Source organism: Tursiops truncatus, chromosome 4 (genome assembly GCF_011762595.2).
Source record: "Tursiops truncatus isolate mTurTru1 chromosome 4, mTurTru1.mat.Y, whole genome shotgun sequence".
In the NCBI taxonomy this organism is placed as follows: Eukaryota; Metazoa; Chordata; class Mammalia; order Artiodactyla; family Delphinidae; genus Tursiops; species Tursiops truncatus.
In genome coordinates this window covers 45,464,446-45,480,442 of record NC_047037.1, presented here as the reverse complement: position 1 = coordinate 45,480,442, position 15,997 = coordinate 45,464,446, and the positions used below count along the sequence as shown (strand labels likewise).

At 34.8% G+C, this 15,997-nt stretch overlaps 2 protein-coding genes across 6 annotated transcripts in view; both read left to right on the top strand.

Annotated features, from left to right (window-relative positions):
* WDR49 (WD repeat domain 49) overlaps positions 1 to 3,159 on the top strand; it is a 135,344-nt gene extending 132,185 nt beyond the window's left edge. Inside the window, 1 exon segment of the mRNA XM_033855200.2 lies at positions 2,512 to 3,159. Within this exon segment, the coding sequence (XP_033711091.1) occupies positions 2,512 to 2,642 (131 nt within the window). The 3' untranslated portion in view covers positions 2,643 to 3,159.
* A 2,222-nt stretch (positions 3,160 to 5,381) lies between these two features.
* Positions 5,382 to 15,997, top strand: part of SERPINI2 (serpin family I member 2) — a 33,067-nt gene continuing 22,451 nt past the window's right edge. For 3 of the 5 annotated variants that reach the window (XM_073803874.1, XM_033855441.2, XM_073803873.1), the window contains exons 1-2: positions 5,383 to 9,404; positions 11,218 to 11,474. In XM_073803874.1, the coding sequence (XP_073659975.1) occupies positions 9,400 to 9,404; positions 11,218 to 11,474 (262 nt within the window). In that variant the 5' untranslated portion in view covers positions 5,383 to 9,399. Of the gene's footprint in view, positions 9,405 to 11,217; positions 11,475 to 15,997 lie in introns of all 5 variants that reach the window. The other 2 variants (XM_073803875.1, XR_012331374.1) reach the window with 2 other exon arrangements.

Here is a 15,997-nt window from a genome sequence, read left to right as displayed (position 1 = left end):
ATTGTGTTTGGAACTGAGTTACCAAAAATGCAGAAGCACGGCTGAAGCTCCTGCAGCTTCACTGGTCATTTAAAAGTTCCAAAATATATGCTATGGGCTGAACTGTGTTTCCCCAAATTCCTAACCCCACAGCATCGTATAATGTGACTCCATTAAAGATAGGTCCATTAAAGAGGTAATTAACAGTATGTCCTTTTTATATATGTCAGGTTGTCTCTTATTTGAGGAAAGTTTTATTACATGGCACTTTATAATTTTTCTTAATTTTTGTTTCTTAAGGACTCAGCCCATTTCTGTATTTGTTGGGTCTTTTTTTCCCCAATATCTATCATTTCCTTCTAATTTGTTCTGTTTTTAATTTTCATCTTATTTGTTTTTCTTACTCATACACTCTACGCTTCCCATTGTGTTACCATGCAGTCTATTCTCACTTGTGATATTTCTTTTCCTGAGTTCTGCCAGCTGACATTTCATCACTTCCCGTTGTGTCTTCATCTCATCCCTGAGATGAAGGGACTTCTGCTCTGTGATCTTCTTTCATAGAGACAGGAGCGTTTTCAAATTTTCAAATTTAATTTGTGGCAAAATGCTTAGTAACAGTATTTGTCCAATGGCAACACGTTCCTGGTGGCGATCTATGTATTGATTAGTTTTGCTGCTCTTTTTAAAATTCATTTTGTTTAGTTTTTAATTTTGCTTGTAACACATTTATGTCTATGCTATGCCAGTTTTTAAAATTTACGCTTTTAATCAATTATCTTTAATGAGTTTAGTTTTCTTAGACTTGAAATTTGTAGCAGGTCCCTGGGTGAGAGCCTGGGACATGGGATCAGTGTGGCCTTCAAGTTTTACAACCTACAGAGGCGGACTGCTTTTAGCAGAAGATGGCTCGTGGGTGTGCTTCTTTATATAGTCCTGCCTCATATGTTTCGCTGAACCAAATGAGGTTGGGGAGAGCTTTTGCTCCCAGCCTTCTTCACCCCGTGTAGCATCCATAGATAGAAAAGAAAGTTACAGCATTTGGACCGCGGGGTGAGCCCCTCATCTTTAGTGAGCATCTCTTTGCCAGCACTTTCTGAAATGCTGCAGCTGCTGCTGGCCTTTTTATACTCTCCATGCGGATTGATTTATCTTGTGTAACTTCTGCCCAAGCTCAGCTGTTTGGCTACCCTTCTTCATGTTATGTAGGCTGCAGGTTACATCTACCTTTGGGTTTTGCTGAACGTGGAATTTATTCTCAGAGTTACTTCCCCTCATTTTCTTGGTTTTTCTTGTATAATATCCAAGAGCAAAGGGGGCAAGATATTGACTTTTATAGTTATGTTTGTACGAGAAGTGGAGAGTTTTGTTGTTGTTGTTGTTTTTTAATCCAAATATATAAAGATGCCTCTACACTGTGAGGTTATTCAATGTTCATGTAGTTTCTTTGTTTCATAATTCTTGGCTTGGTATTTAAAGTGCCCCTCAGTCCAGCTCCAATCTCATTCTACTTTCCTCTCCTTTATGTTAAATTGTGCTGAATTACTCAGAGTTACCTGAAGAGTAGCTCTGTTTCTCCATACTTGTATTTACTTTGTTCCTTCTAGTTGACATTTCTTTTCCCCCTTGCAAACCCTTCCTCATCTCCATAGTCCTCATTATCAGTGAAAATCCTCTCTGGGCTTCAAGATCTATCTCAAATAGCATCTGATTCTTCAAGCTCTTTCTCTGATCTCTGCGTATTGTTATAAGCTCTTTATATGTTTAACCACATAATTTACATTGCTCATATTCTCTTAGAATGGTATCATATTATAGATGACATTTTGGTTATTAGGCTACTGCTCCCACCTTCTACCAGTTGGAAGGAAGCCTGTGACTTAGTCATATTTGTGCCCCATTATGCCTGAGCACAGTACGTAATATATTTTCAATAAACATTTGTTGAAATGACAAAATTTAGCAAAAGGCCAAAATTATTTTTTTGAATGCATGGCACAGTTTCATTCCACTTCTCACTGATGCACATATAACCATTCATGGGGATAATTTGTCTCTTTTTCTTCTGAAGCCACAGATCCCTGCAGGTCAAACTATCTTATAAGGATGTGATTGCAGATGTACTTGTTTAGTCATGCAGACAGTCAAACTGTGTTTTGATGCTTTTAATTGTCTTATTTCAATACAGAATAATTTGTTCTTTGCTTATTATGAGTCCTTGAGAGCTGTTAGGTAGATTAAAAAACAAAAATGGAAAACACAAACTTCTTTAGACTTCTCCTGTGAAATGGTAGATCTCTATCATGTTATAAATACATTACTAGGACAAACTCTGTGAAAATTTAACTTTTAAATTTAAATTGAACTAAAAGGAAGAGCAGAAGCTTAAGAGGAAATTTTCCCAGAGCACTCTTGGTTTTAAGAACATCCACATTTTGAGAAGTGAAATTTGAACATTTCTCCCCACTATTTCATTTAATTGGATCTTTTGCCAAGTATAATTTATATGTCATTTTCTTCATCATTTTGTAGCACTGAAAGCAGTATTTGATGAGAAAAGCCTATTCCCCAAAGAAATTCTGGATCGTGAACGAAGAGCCAGGCAATTATGTCAAGGCACAAGTAGTGACGTAAAGATTAAAAGGAATAAGAAGCCATTATAATTGAAAGAAAAATAAATATTTCATGGTCACATGAAGTATGTATATAAAATGCAAAAAAAAATGGAATCAAAAATATTGTTCCTTTCTTTTACTTTATATTTGAACTTCAGGAAGCTTCATTTTGAAACAATGTTTTAGTGCTGCTTTTATCCATCACCTTTCACTTTCTCTGCATTTTAAATAGAAAAATATGACTAAAGAGTGGGGCAATAGCAATTGGTATTATCTATTCTCAAGTGTTTTTATATAAAAAATGTACAACTCCAGGACAAAGTGTTCTAACCAGTCACACTTCTTGTTGCTCCTATAGATAAATATTTTTGGTCAGTTTTCATTGTAAAATCAATTTGCATTGAAATTAAATATGTACTGACACAGTGAATATCTATATAAACTTGACTTAGAAAAGCATTCAGACTTACATGCACTTTCTAGGTTTTTAAAAAATGATTCTGATAATGCAATTAAACCTTGTCAATAGCAGCTATTACTATTAATTTTTAATGACTTTTATTTATCCTTCCGTGTACTTCTTTTTTTTTTTTTTTTTTTTTTTTTTTTGTGGTACGCGGGCCTCTCACTGTTGTGGCCTCTCCCGTTGCGGAGCACAGGCTCCGGACGCGCAGGCTCAGAGGTCATGGCTCACGGGCCTAGCCGCTCTGCGGCATGTGGGATCTTCCCAGACCGGGGCACGAACCTGTGTCCCCTGCATCGGCAGGCGGAACCTCAACCACTTGCACCACCAGGGAAGCCCCTTCCGTGTACTTCTTGAGAAATTACTGCATATGTTCTACTTCTATACTTTGTTATACTATACTCTAAAATTGAGAGGCATGGCACACCAAAGAGGGAATAGCCTTGGGGGAAAAATAGGGGACTGGGGCTGTGTAAAAGCTTCATTTTCTGTGTAAGGTCAAGTAGGGACTGTGTCGTTCTGAAACACATCACTTTTTTGATCCATTTTTCTTTATAAATATTATCTACTAGGCAACCAGTATTCTTATAAAACATTAGCTAATGTGTCCTGTAGGAATAATTAATCAATTCATTCACATAACTTTAGTTATGTGAGTATTATCTACTAGGCAACCAGTATTATTATCAACTAGGCAACCAGTATTCTTATAAAACATTAGCTAATGTGTCCTGTAGGAATAATTAATCAATTCATTCACATAACTTTAGTTTTTTTTGTATTTTAAAGACTCCTTTAAAAATATGTTTTTTAAGAATTTTGCAGTAACACACACAAGTAAAGAAATTGACAATATGTAAGGGTCTATGGTCTACTCTGTCCAGTTACTGTAAAAGTTTATCATATTTAAACCTCACAATAATTGTATAAGATATATCTATTTTAAGGTTGAAATCTGAGATTTGCATACATTAGGAGAGTGCCCAGTTATTGATGGCAGAGTTGGGATTGGAGCCTAGATCTGTTTTACTCCAAAGGCCATGGTTTTCACCTTTCACTATTCTGTTCACACATTTCTTATTAGTATAAAGTCAGTGGAATGAACTCTAACTGTAGAATTTTCAGCATCGGTGGAGCAAATGATTTAGCTTGGTAGAGAGGGTGGCAGAAGAAAGATTTTCAGAAGACAGTTGCCTATTTCATCTACATTTAAGTGAATCCTGAGTCAGACGTTGTGAGTTCTATGAATATCCTTCTCCTTCTCATTGAATGACAGTCACATATGGGAAAAATGTAGGAGAAAGATATTTGGAAGAATCAATCTCAACAAATGTTGGAGAATGTTGTCAGAGCAGTAATGGTCCTGGAAACCATATTCTAGAGGAACAAATAAAGAAATGGGGAGGTCTGACTTATGAAAGAGAATTCATGGGAGATACAAACTATCCTCAAATATTTCAAAGCTGCAGAGATACAAACTATCCTCAAATATTTCAAAGCTGCAGGGAAGAAAGAGAGTAGAACTGACAGGCACAATGCTAAGAAGGCAGATTCTAGAATTTCTTCCTAATCCCTGTTGAACTTGAAAAGGTTTCTTATTTTCCCTTTCCTTCCCATCTTCACTTCTCATCTTGGTACAGAATTGTTGGCAGCAGGCCCACTGTACAGCTAGGGAAGGAAATAGGAGGAGCTGAGAGAAGACCCAGCAGAAATAAGCTTACTGGACCCAAGAGTATGGGAGGGGTTCATGGGAGAGGGAATTAGTGGGTGGGAAGGCAGAGGGGTGAGTGGAGATGACCAGCATAGTTGGGAGATTGGTCATATTGTAAAAATAAATATTGAGTAAATAAATGAATAAATTAGTAAATATATAGAGGATAATGAGAGCCGAGTATCTCACTGTTATAGAAGGTATTTATAAAATTTGAAAGGGAGAACACTAGAAACAACCCTGAGATTTGGGATTGGGATTACACATAACAGTGTGAACTCATGATTTTAGATAGATAGATAGATAGATAGATAGAATGAAATGTTTAGGAGTGATTGAAAATTGTGATTGCATCTTGCTCTCAAATGATTCAAAAAATACTAATTATAATGTTTATATATATTTATGTATACAACAAACACACCACATATATTTATCTACACACACACACACACTATATATATATATATATATATATATATATATATATATATGAAAGGAAAAAGAGAGAGAGGGAGGGAAAGAGAGATAGGTATATAGATAGAGCACACATATGTGGTGAAATGTTAACAACTGAAGAAACAGAGAGAAGGAGAGACGGAGATGGTAGTTCTTTGTATTATATCAGCAACTCTTCTGTAACTTTAAGGTATTTAAAGTAAATTATTTTTAAAAAATGAAAAATTTTGCCTTAATCCAAAGGGTTCCTTGAGATGTCAAAGCAGAGGCTGAATAACTCTCACAGGGATATTGAAGAGAATTCTTGGATTAGTTGGCAGGTTTGGCTGGACAATACATCATTTCAAACTTAGAGCATATGATCTTAGAGCATATGAATCACAGATTGGTGACAGTACAGTGGAGTGAAATTTGAGCCTTATTTCCAGAAATTTAAAGGAATATTAAGATGTTAAAGAGATGTAATATGGTTACCAAATACTTCGTGAAGGCCCTTTTCTGCATCCATCCATCCATCTCTCCCACCAGTTATTGAAGGCATATGCAAGGGACTGTTTTAGACACCAAGAATACACATATAAATAGAATACACTTCTCCTGCCATCAGCTTTCTGGAGTGAAGGCACATAAAATGCAGTGGTTTTAAAGTAAAGATTGAATGAGCCCTCTAGTTTTTCTGTTATAATTTGGAAATTCTTTTACTAGACCTATTTTATATTTTTTTAGCCCTGGAGACAACTCTGTTTGAAGTGATTGTTCTGAAATAGCTTGGTTCATGTAGACAGAACTTCTCTCTGTGGCCTACTACATGTGCATAGCACTATGCTGCGTGTGACCCTAATTCATCCTTAGTTAACTTCAGGGCCTGCTTTGCAAAAGGAATTAAGAGGAGCTGTGTCAGACAGCTCATTAATAGAGCTGTCTATTCTCTATATTTAATGAGAATAGAACTTTTAAGAGTATGAAAGTCTCTTTTAATGTTACTGTTTCTAATAATGTGGAACAAAAACACTCACAAAAGGAAAAAATAAAAAGACATTTAGTTATTCTGTCTTAACTCTTTTATGTCTTACAGCATCTAATTGTGCCAGGCAGGTAGCAGGGTCTCACCTATCAAATGTTAATAGAACAGAAGACTTTATAAGCTGTTTCTGAAATTAACATTTAGGTTCAATTATTTAAGAGCCATTTTTCTGCAGTGGAAAAATGGCAAAATAGCATGTGCTATAATTTTCAATAGGCTACTTTGTTTGTATTGTGTAGACTTACACTAAATATAATTTAGCCTGTTCTCTTTACAGAACATTTTCCTCTTATCACTCAAAATATATAGAGCAAACTGACAAAGGAAAGAATGCCTGAAATTAATCCATACTCAGATGGAAGAATTAACTTCTATGTCCTTTACAAATGAGAGCGCTTGCTTATATGTTTTTAGTTTGGAATTAAATACATTTTTACTTTAAAAAAAACTATAAAACGCTAAGAAAGATAATGAGATTGAAGCTGCAACCCCTTGCTATTATTTTTATACACATTCAAGTGTATTTTTTACAGTGGCGGTAGTGATGGTGCTCAAATTTATAGCAGGATGCTTTGGCTCTCACTAATGAATGTTTTTTTTTTCTTGATGATCTAGGAGCAAATAGAGTTATAGAGAAAACAGATTTGTGAAAATATTTAAAAGGTTTGCAGCAATATTTTATGGACAATCATGGTATCTTTACTGTCAGTTTAAAGAGCTTAAACCAGGGAGGAGAAATTCATGGCCATTGCTTTTTACTACCCAAGAGACAGGAAAGTATACATTCTGCTGGAACTGCTGTAACGTGAGGTTCTTACCGAACAACTTCATTAAGTGATCTTACTAAGACAGAGTGTCTGTCTCTGTCATTGGAAGGAAAAGTAATGGCCTTTCCCTGAGTAAGTCACATTATGATCTGAGTAATGTACAGACATAATAATTTGGAAGCCAGGGGTACTTGTGATGGATATTTGCTGGTGTCACTGCATGGGTAGAAGAGCGTTGATTGAATGATAGTCTTAGGCATTCAGACTTATTTATGAATTGCCGAGTAGAACAGGAGGAAGGATAATGTTCTCGTGTTGTATAATTCTGTGTTTGGAAAGTTATCTCCAACAGCGTTAAGTTGAAGCTGGAATAGAGTTTGCTTATGTTAGAGTAAGTAATACTAGAATATAACCCAAGATTTAGAAAACATTTAGAGATACCTAGATGGAAAATTAAGAATTTTAGTAAATTAAGAGATTATGGCCTATGACTATCATCAGCCTTCTGTGGCCTGAGCTATAGCCCTGTTAGGACACTGAAAGAGGTTAACAGGGTCCTTGCAAAAGTTTTTTTTTTAATGAATTTTTTTAAAGGTATCTACATTAATTTTATTTCTTTCTCATAAATTTATCAGAAATAATATTACATTTAGTGATCAATAGTGAATATTTGGGGCTTCCCTGTTGGTGCAGTTGTTGAGAGTCTGCCTGCCGATGCAGAGGACACAGGTTCATGCCCCGGTCCGGGAAGAACCCACATGCCGTGGAGCGACTGGGCCCGTGAGCCATGGCCTCTGAGCCTGCGCGTCCGGAACCTGTGCTCCGCAACGCAAGAGGCCACAGCAGTGAGAGGCCCGTGTACCGCAAAAAAAAAAAAAAAAAAAAAAAATAGTGAATATTTGTTTAATTGAAACTGGACCAAAATTTCCCCTTCTCTTCTCAGAGGCCTCTGATGAATAACACAATGTGTTTAATATCTGATTGTCATTGAGGTGATTTTTTTTATAGTATTTTTTTTTTAATTTATTTATTTTTGGCTGTGTTGGGCTTCTCATTGCAGTGGCTTCTCTTGTTGTGGAGCACGGGCTCTAGGTGCGCAGGTCTCAGTTGTTGTGGCACGCGGGCTCAGTAGTTGTGGCTTGCAGGCTCTAGAGCGCAGGCTCAGTAGTTGTGACGCACGGGCTTATTTGCTCCACAGCATATGGGATCTTCCTGGACCAGGGCTCGAACCCATGTCCCCTGCTTTGGCAGGCAGATTCTTAACCACTGCATCACCAGGGAAGTCCCTGAGTGATTGATTTGAACTAGAAAAATGAGATCAAAACCCATTCAATTGTACATCCATTTTTTATTAATAACCTGTTTGTAGAGAAAATCATGTAGAATTTTAAAAGCATATACAAGTAACACCAATGTTTATTATCAAATTATTCATATTTAATAATATCTTGATATTATCCTGATAATTTGATAAGACAATAATCTTAATCTGGTGTTTTTGCTCAACATAAAGACTATATTTCTTCAATATTCTCTCTGTTTCCTAAGGATTCAAATGGGCCTTGTATCCCTAGGAAACTCCTCTGACTATTGTATAATTTGATGAATTGTTGAGAACTCTATAAATGCAGCAGTAATTTGTCTCTGCAGTTTGGACTTGATTTAACTTTATTCTTTTTCTTATAGGCATTCTGAAATATTTATGATGGAATACATTGGTAATCTGATATGGGAGTTCTGTAAAAAACAAGAAGAACTAATTACTAGCAGATTTACAACCACTAGCACATTCTTCCACATTGTTTCTACTTAAAAAAGAAGTGAAATAATGGATGAAATAATAATTCAAACTTAATTATTTTAAAAAATTCTATTGTTTTCTCCCTCAATTCTTGCATATTTCATAATTGATCATTAACCTGGTCATGTTAGTTCTTCTGTACAAATGTGAACACCTGCTTTGGTTTTAGAGGAATTAATCGAGCAGTGTTCAAGATAAGTAGAGTTGGCCTTGACTGATCAGGTGCTCCATGTACTAGTGTTTCCCAGCAGGCACATTTTAGCTGTAACATTACAGTGAGTAATCAGAAGCCAATTTCGGGTAAGTACCTTGAAATTAAATAGTGTTTGAATGAAGTATGTATGCAACAACATTGACCATGAGTGTTTAATAGAGTAAGGGAATGGCATTTCAATTCACTCTGGTGCAGGTATTATTTAAATGTATCAAATTAACACATTACTTTTATTTTCCTTAAAAGATTAAATTTTCCTTAAAATTTCACTACAAATTTGAAGGCCAAATTCTTATAAGACTATTCATCAGGTTGCTTAGTTCACCAGTGCTTTGTGTTTTCTGATGAGACACAATCCCAAACCCAATGAGGTAAGTGAATTTTTAAAACAATTTTTTTGCATGAGCTTGTAGTTTATTAAGGGTCTAAAAATTTCCTGGGAGAAATGGATGCTCAAAGAATATACATTTTGATTATTAAGACTGTTAATAATGATAAGGCAACTCCCAGATTCTACTACTAGGGAAAAATCACATCCTTCATAATATTGCTTATTATTCTAATATAAACCAAGTACTTAAAAATGGGCCAAATGAATTGCCACTTGCTGACTTAAAATTTTTGATAACATTTTGACTATTTATGTATCTACAAACTGATATTTTGGTCAGAAATCTTCTGAGATATTGAATATATTAGAAAATGATACTCAGAAATTTATTTTGCACGTAAAACATCTTTTACACTTTTACTTTTACTATTGTTGCACTACCACTCACAACCTTATGTGCTAATTTAATCTTCAATAAGACATTTGCTTGATAACATATATTTATATTATCAGTTTATCAACACATTATTTTCTAACAATTGCTTTGGATTGTGTTTTGAGTTTTTTTTCCTTTGTAAATTGTATATCTAAGTTTAACTACACATATTAGAAAAGAAATGGAAATGTCTACAACTTAGTTTTGGAAAATAATTGACTATTAGTAATCTATTAGTAATCTTTATGTATAATAGTGATTCTTAGCCATTTAGGGGTCATGGAATCCTTCCTAATAATCTGCAAAACACACTAGAACTATAGTTCTTCATTTCTTTAAGGCTAACAAAACATTATTCCGGAGGTTTTCATATTTACGTCCAATAAAGGATTACTTCCTAGTAACCTATTAAACTAGTAGGAGTTATTGAAAGTGACTAAAATGGATTATTTGTAAGATAAAACTAGTGTTACTAAAATTTTAAATACTTTGAAATTTTATTTTAAATTTATTCATTTAAAGTACTTAAAATTTAAAATACTTCAGAGTCAGTATTCTACTAAGTCTGCAGTAATATTGTAAAACTCATTCTGCTCCAGAGGTAACGAGATGGTTGAATTTCCTGGAGTTTTAGTGGAGAGCAGTTTAATACGGTGTCATTAGTGTTGTGAATTGGTTACAGTTTTCAGTTGCAGTTTTCTTATATTTGTTAATTTATTTGTCAAATTATTCTTTGATTTAAAAAAATTGCTTTCTTCATTTCTTGTTATTGTACCATTTATATTTGATTGTAATTTTGTTTCTTTATAATTTTTTTCTGAGTTTTTAAAACCTCTCTTTGGAAAAGTACGAGGTGGGTTTGGAGGTTATTTCACCATTCCGTAAAGTGTGAGACTTGTTGCTGTAAGAAGTTAGCCAGATTACTCAACTGATTTAGAATACTTGAATTTCCTAATATTATAGGTTCAAAACCACACTGGAGTGTGTTAGGTTTTTATTCCATTTCTCCTTTTGTTCTTTAAACTATTTTAGAGTAGTCTGAACAGAAATTTCCCTTGATATCAGAGCAGCAAGTATCCCATTTAAAACCATGGAAAAGATGCAAAAAACTATCACATAGCTATTCAGAGATAGTATTGCTATTGATGATATTCCAGCATTATAATTTCTCCTTTAATTTAAAAAAACTGCAGTACATCTGTACTGCTTCCTGAATGCATATTAAAAATGCTATTAGCACATGGCCTATTTCTCCTAATAGAAGATGCTTAGTCTGAGAATTGACATTAGAATCTTCTTGTGGTAGTTTGTTCTAATAAGACAGAAAGTTCTAATAGATAGAAATCTTTCTATTGAGCTTTCTATGGTAAACTCTGATTATTTTGAAAACTAACAAATTTTGAATTAACCAATGCAGAGAGGTCAAAATGGATAAGATCTTGTTGTGGAGTCTCCTGTTGACTTTTTCTGGAAGTCAAGCCTCAAGCCCCTTGGCTCAAAGAAATACCGAATTTGCAGTGGATCTTTATCAAGCTGTTTGTTTATCTCATAAGAACAACATCATAATTTCCCCTTTTGGAACAACTCTGGCCCTTGGAATGGTACAACTGGGAGCAAAAGGAATAACACAACAGCAGATAAGACAAAGTTTAAAATTTCAAGAAACTTCAACTGGTGAGATTCTTACATATGATTATTTATACTGGATAAGATCTGGCCAAATTTATTTTTAAACTATCAGAGAAGCTCAGGGTCATAGAACTTTAATAAATATAAAAAGTTATGAAAAGTATGAAATTATAATAAAATGGAGAATTTTAAATGCAAATAATTGTCAATGGAAATAATTATAATTGTTTCTTAATTAAAATATTACCAAAATAATTTATTAAAAAATTAATTCTATACACATAAAAATTGTGACTATGTCTGTATATTTTATTCTAGCCTGTTTTAGCCAGTTTTAAGTGAGATTATGTTGTATGTGCACATGTGTATGTGTATGAGTAGATATACACCCATATATTTGGATACACATATTCTTCTACTAGCACTTACTGTGTCCTGATCATTTTTTCATATCATGCAACTGCTTCAGAATGTAGTTTTTTTTTTTTTTTTTTTTTGCGGTACACGGGCCTGTCACTGTTGTGGCCTCTCCCGTTGCGGAGCACAGGCTCCGGACGCACAGGCTCAGTGACCGTGGCTCACGGGCCCAGCCGCTCCACGGCATGTGGGATCCTCCCGGACCGGGGCACGAACCCATGTCCCCTGCATCGGCAGGCGGACTCTCAATCACTGCGCCACCAGGGAAGCCCCAGAATGTAGTTTTTAATTGCTGTGTCTTTTTGCCTCTGATGAAAACATTATTGCGTACTCACCTAACCCTTCTTCATTAGGTAATATCCAATACTTCTCTTATAAAAATGCTTCAGTGAGTACCCTCACACAGAAATCTTTGTGTGCATCTCTTATTATTGTGTTAGCTTTTAAAGATTAGTTTTTAATTAGAATTTAACCTTTTCACTTAAGTGAGACCAAGAAAAAGCATTCATTTATATTTTTTAAAAGCTTATTTAATAGTTTTTAAAGAAAATTTTAAAAAAGAAGCATTTATATAACCCATTGCATGTGAGTAGTTGTTTTCTAGTGTCCCAAAGGCCTATCTGAGATACTGTGTTGATGCTTTAGTGCTGGTATCCCATTTCAGGGGGTAGTTTTCCATCTCCCTGGTTATCCTGTGCTTCCAATTTCCATTTTAGTTTAAAATGTTTATATCACTGTCAGATACTGTGTCCTAAACATCAGAGGTGACTTCCAGATTTTTGATTTGGACATTTAGTGACTGTAACTATAACCAATTGCAGTATGTTTGCCTTAGCACAGAGTAGTTATTTTTAGGAAATTGTTTTTCTGAATAAACTATTTACAAGGTTTTATTTGCTTCGTTTTAAATAAAGGCAATTTTATGTAGAAAAGAAGTTGGTGATAGTGAAGTTAATTGCAAGAGTTTTCCTTTGTAGATAATGTAAAATGAAGCCACTGTGTTGCAGATCTAGTCTTCATTGTCTGTATTAATTTCAGCAAATCCCACTACCCAGTCCCGGAAACATTTATATCACATGATACTGCTTTGGAAAGTAATAGAGGATTTATGAAGATATGTAAAGTTGATTCCACGATAAACTAGCAAAATTAGAGCCTCCGAAATTTAAATTACTTTAAATGAATCCATCTTATAGAGGAACATGGGAGTCTTAACAACTCTGGATTGTGAATATAAAAATAATCATAGTAATAATAATGATGACATTATCAAACATATATATATAGTGTACCAGTCACTGTTTTATGTGCTTATCTCATTTAATCCTCACAATTACTCTGTGAGTCAGACATAACCCTGCTATACGGATGAGGATACCAAGTCAGAGAAAGGTTGAGTAACTTGCCCAGAACTAATTCTAAAAATGATTCCCTGAGGGTTATAGGTCACAAGAGCAATAATGAACATTTTAATATTTTCTTTGAAAGAGTATATATGGACAATTAAACATTAACCTTTTAACACACATAACAAAATCTACCAAACTTGCTTTCTATTATACTTCGTTAAGGGAGGGAGAAAGAAGCACAGATGGACGATAAGTACAAAAAAGAAAAGAAGACCAACCAAAAAGGGAGAAAATAGAAATATTAAACTCTGGAAAATAAAAAAAGGAAGGGAAAATTAAGAAATAAAGAAAAAGAAGACAGAGTTAAGGAAGGGAACAGAGAGAAAAAGTGCAGGAAAATGAAAAGAAAGAAAAGCAAAATGGTGTTAAGGGTAGAACAAAGGGTATGACAGATTAGAAGGTAGTGCCTAGCAGAGCCATATTGGAACCCAAGACAAAAAGAAAAATCAGTAACAATGAGCCTGTCTTTATTTATTTAAAATTTTTATATTTTATTCATCATGGATTTCTTTGTGTTAATATTGATTTAAAAATATATTGCAGTAAAATATTACTTATCTTGATTACTGAATTTGTTGGCAACTCCTTAAATTTTATGCCAAAATGAGTGTCTCATTGACCCATCTTGGTCCTGGCCCTGCCTTCAATTCCGTCTGATTGTCAAACGGTGCTATCTGTTCAGTCAGGCTATATTTTACTTTTCCAGCTACCAACCTGTTTCACATCTAAACTGCTTATTCTTCAGATGGGCATACAACACCTAGCACCCTACCCCCACTGGAGCTCTCAGTATCCTCACTTATCCTTCTTTCCCCATTGCCAAAGCGTCGGCTCAGAATTTACCTTCTCCAGTTTACTGAGCATCTGATAATACTCCATTTTGCTTTGCCTCTAACGATGCTGCTTATTAATCGAAGACTAACTTAAAGGTGCTTCTTTATTCCAACAGGGTTATAGAAAGAGAAGAGCATGAACTCCTGTCTCAGTTAAGCATACAAATGACCTTGTGATTGGGCACCTTTCAAGTTATCTTATCTCTCTGGATTTTATTTATTTATTTTTTATTTTTATTTTTTTCTCTCTGGATTTTAGATTCCTCATTATAAAAAGAGGAGTTTGGATTAGATGATTTCTCTGGACCTTTCAGCTAAAATAATCTATAATTCTGTGACTGCCTTTGTTTTCATCTTTGGATCTCTCACATTGTACACATGGTTGGTCTTTGGGCTTTTAACAGCAGGAGAAGTAAACATGTACTAAATTTTAGAACTTTTTTTTGGAGCTCTGGTACAACCAAACCAAAAGTCACATTCACTCCATGACTGGTAGGTTTTCCATGGCTCTATTTTAGGAAATGAAATAAACTTATTCTCATTGCTTACTAGGAGCCATGGATATGTATTCTTTTTGATCTGTGCTAAAAGAAACTATTAATCTGTAAATTAAATCAAATGTATAAGGCAGATAACTTTATATTCTCCAAACTTGTGCTACTGGTGACATTTTTTCATTGACTTCTGAGTCCAGTGATTTATCAAAGGGCAGCTGACTGTCAAACAGTCTTAGACCTTAAGTACATGACATAAATTTATTTGCTCTGACAAATGAGTTGGAACTATTTTTTTCTCCCCCTCTCCTTTTTTCCCCATTCCTTTAAAGATGTTCATAAATTACAAACTTCTGAAAATTGGTTTCAAATTCTGCCACTTTATTTCTGACCTAACTTAATTCTTTTGGAGAAGCTCTATGCCTTCCCTCAGAAAGTCTTCTTTGTAGGCTCTCAGCTGTTGAGATATTCTCTCAGCTTCCAATAGCAAGAAATGATTGCATCTGAAATCATTGTATAAACAAGTAAAATAGATTAACATTCTTCGTTATGTAAGGAATTCCAGGGTTGTAAAGAATTGTTGATATTCTTCATATCCAATCATATGGAAGTAAGTTTTTGTAACTAAAATTGTTTATGTCTGTGTCTATATCGCCACAAATGGAGAATCATGGAGTTTGAAATATGATGCAATATACCTTCCAAGCCTGCTCTATGGTTATGTAGGTTGTATCTGCACAAGAGCACCAGGACAAAGAGGCAAGTGGGGACTGAAATGTAGTCTCCACTCAGCTGGACAAGGTATGGGCATGCAGCCTACCACCACCACTCAGTGAGGGCATGAGTTCTTATTTGCGCAAAAATGCCCTGTGGACTGCTAGCTCTCTGACAAAAGGTTTACACACACACTTACACACCTTATTTCCAATAGACACCTCATAGCAAGTTCCTCTCAGTCTTTATTTTCCCTCTTTATTCAATGGACATCTCCCAATGATGAACCATTTGTGTTTTCTTCAATAGAGATTAATTGCATGCAATCAACTTTTAAGTTATGAAAGCGGTATATTCAGTATTTAACTCAAAATAAACAAAGGCTCTGAAGGAACCTTGGATTTGAAATGCAGTTCCCAGATTCAACAGTTGAGTTCCAGAATTAAGCCAGAAAGGAATGAAAAATATTGGTGCCCTCTGGTAATAAATAGGAAGCCACTGAGTAAAGATCAGAGCTGAATTCTCTCACAGCACATACAGCTTCCTGAAAACATGGTGGTCAGAATGACCCAGTGATAAATAAGTAATGGGCCAACAGTGATTAGTAGCTGACTCTGACAGACTCATTTGGCTAGTGGTTATATTTGGAATGGTTAAAGATTTTTATTGTTCACAAAGACAGCCAAAGTATATAGATTCAT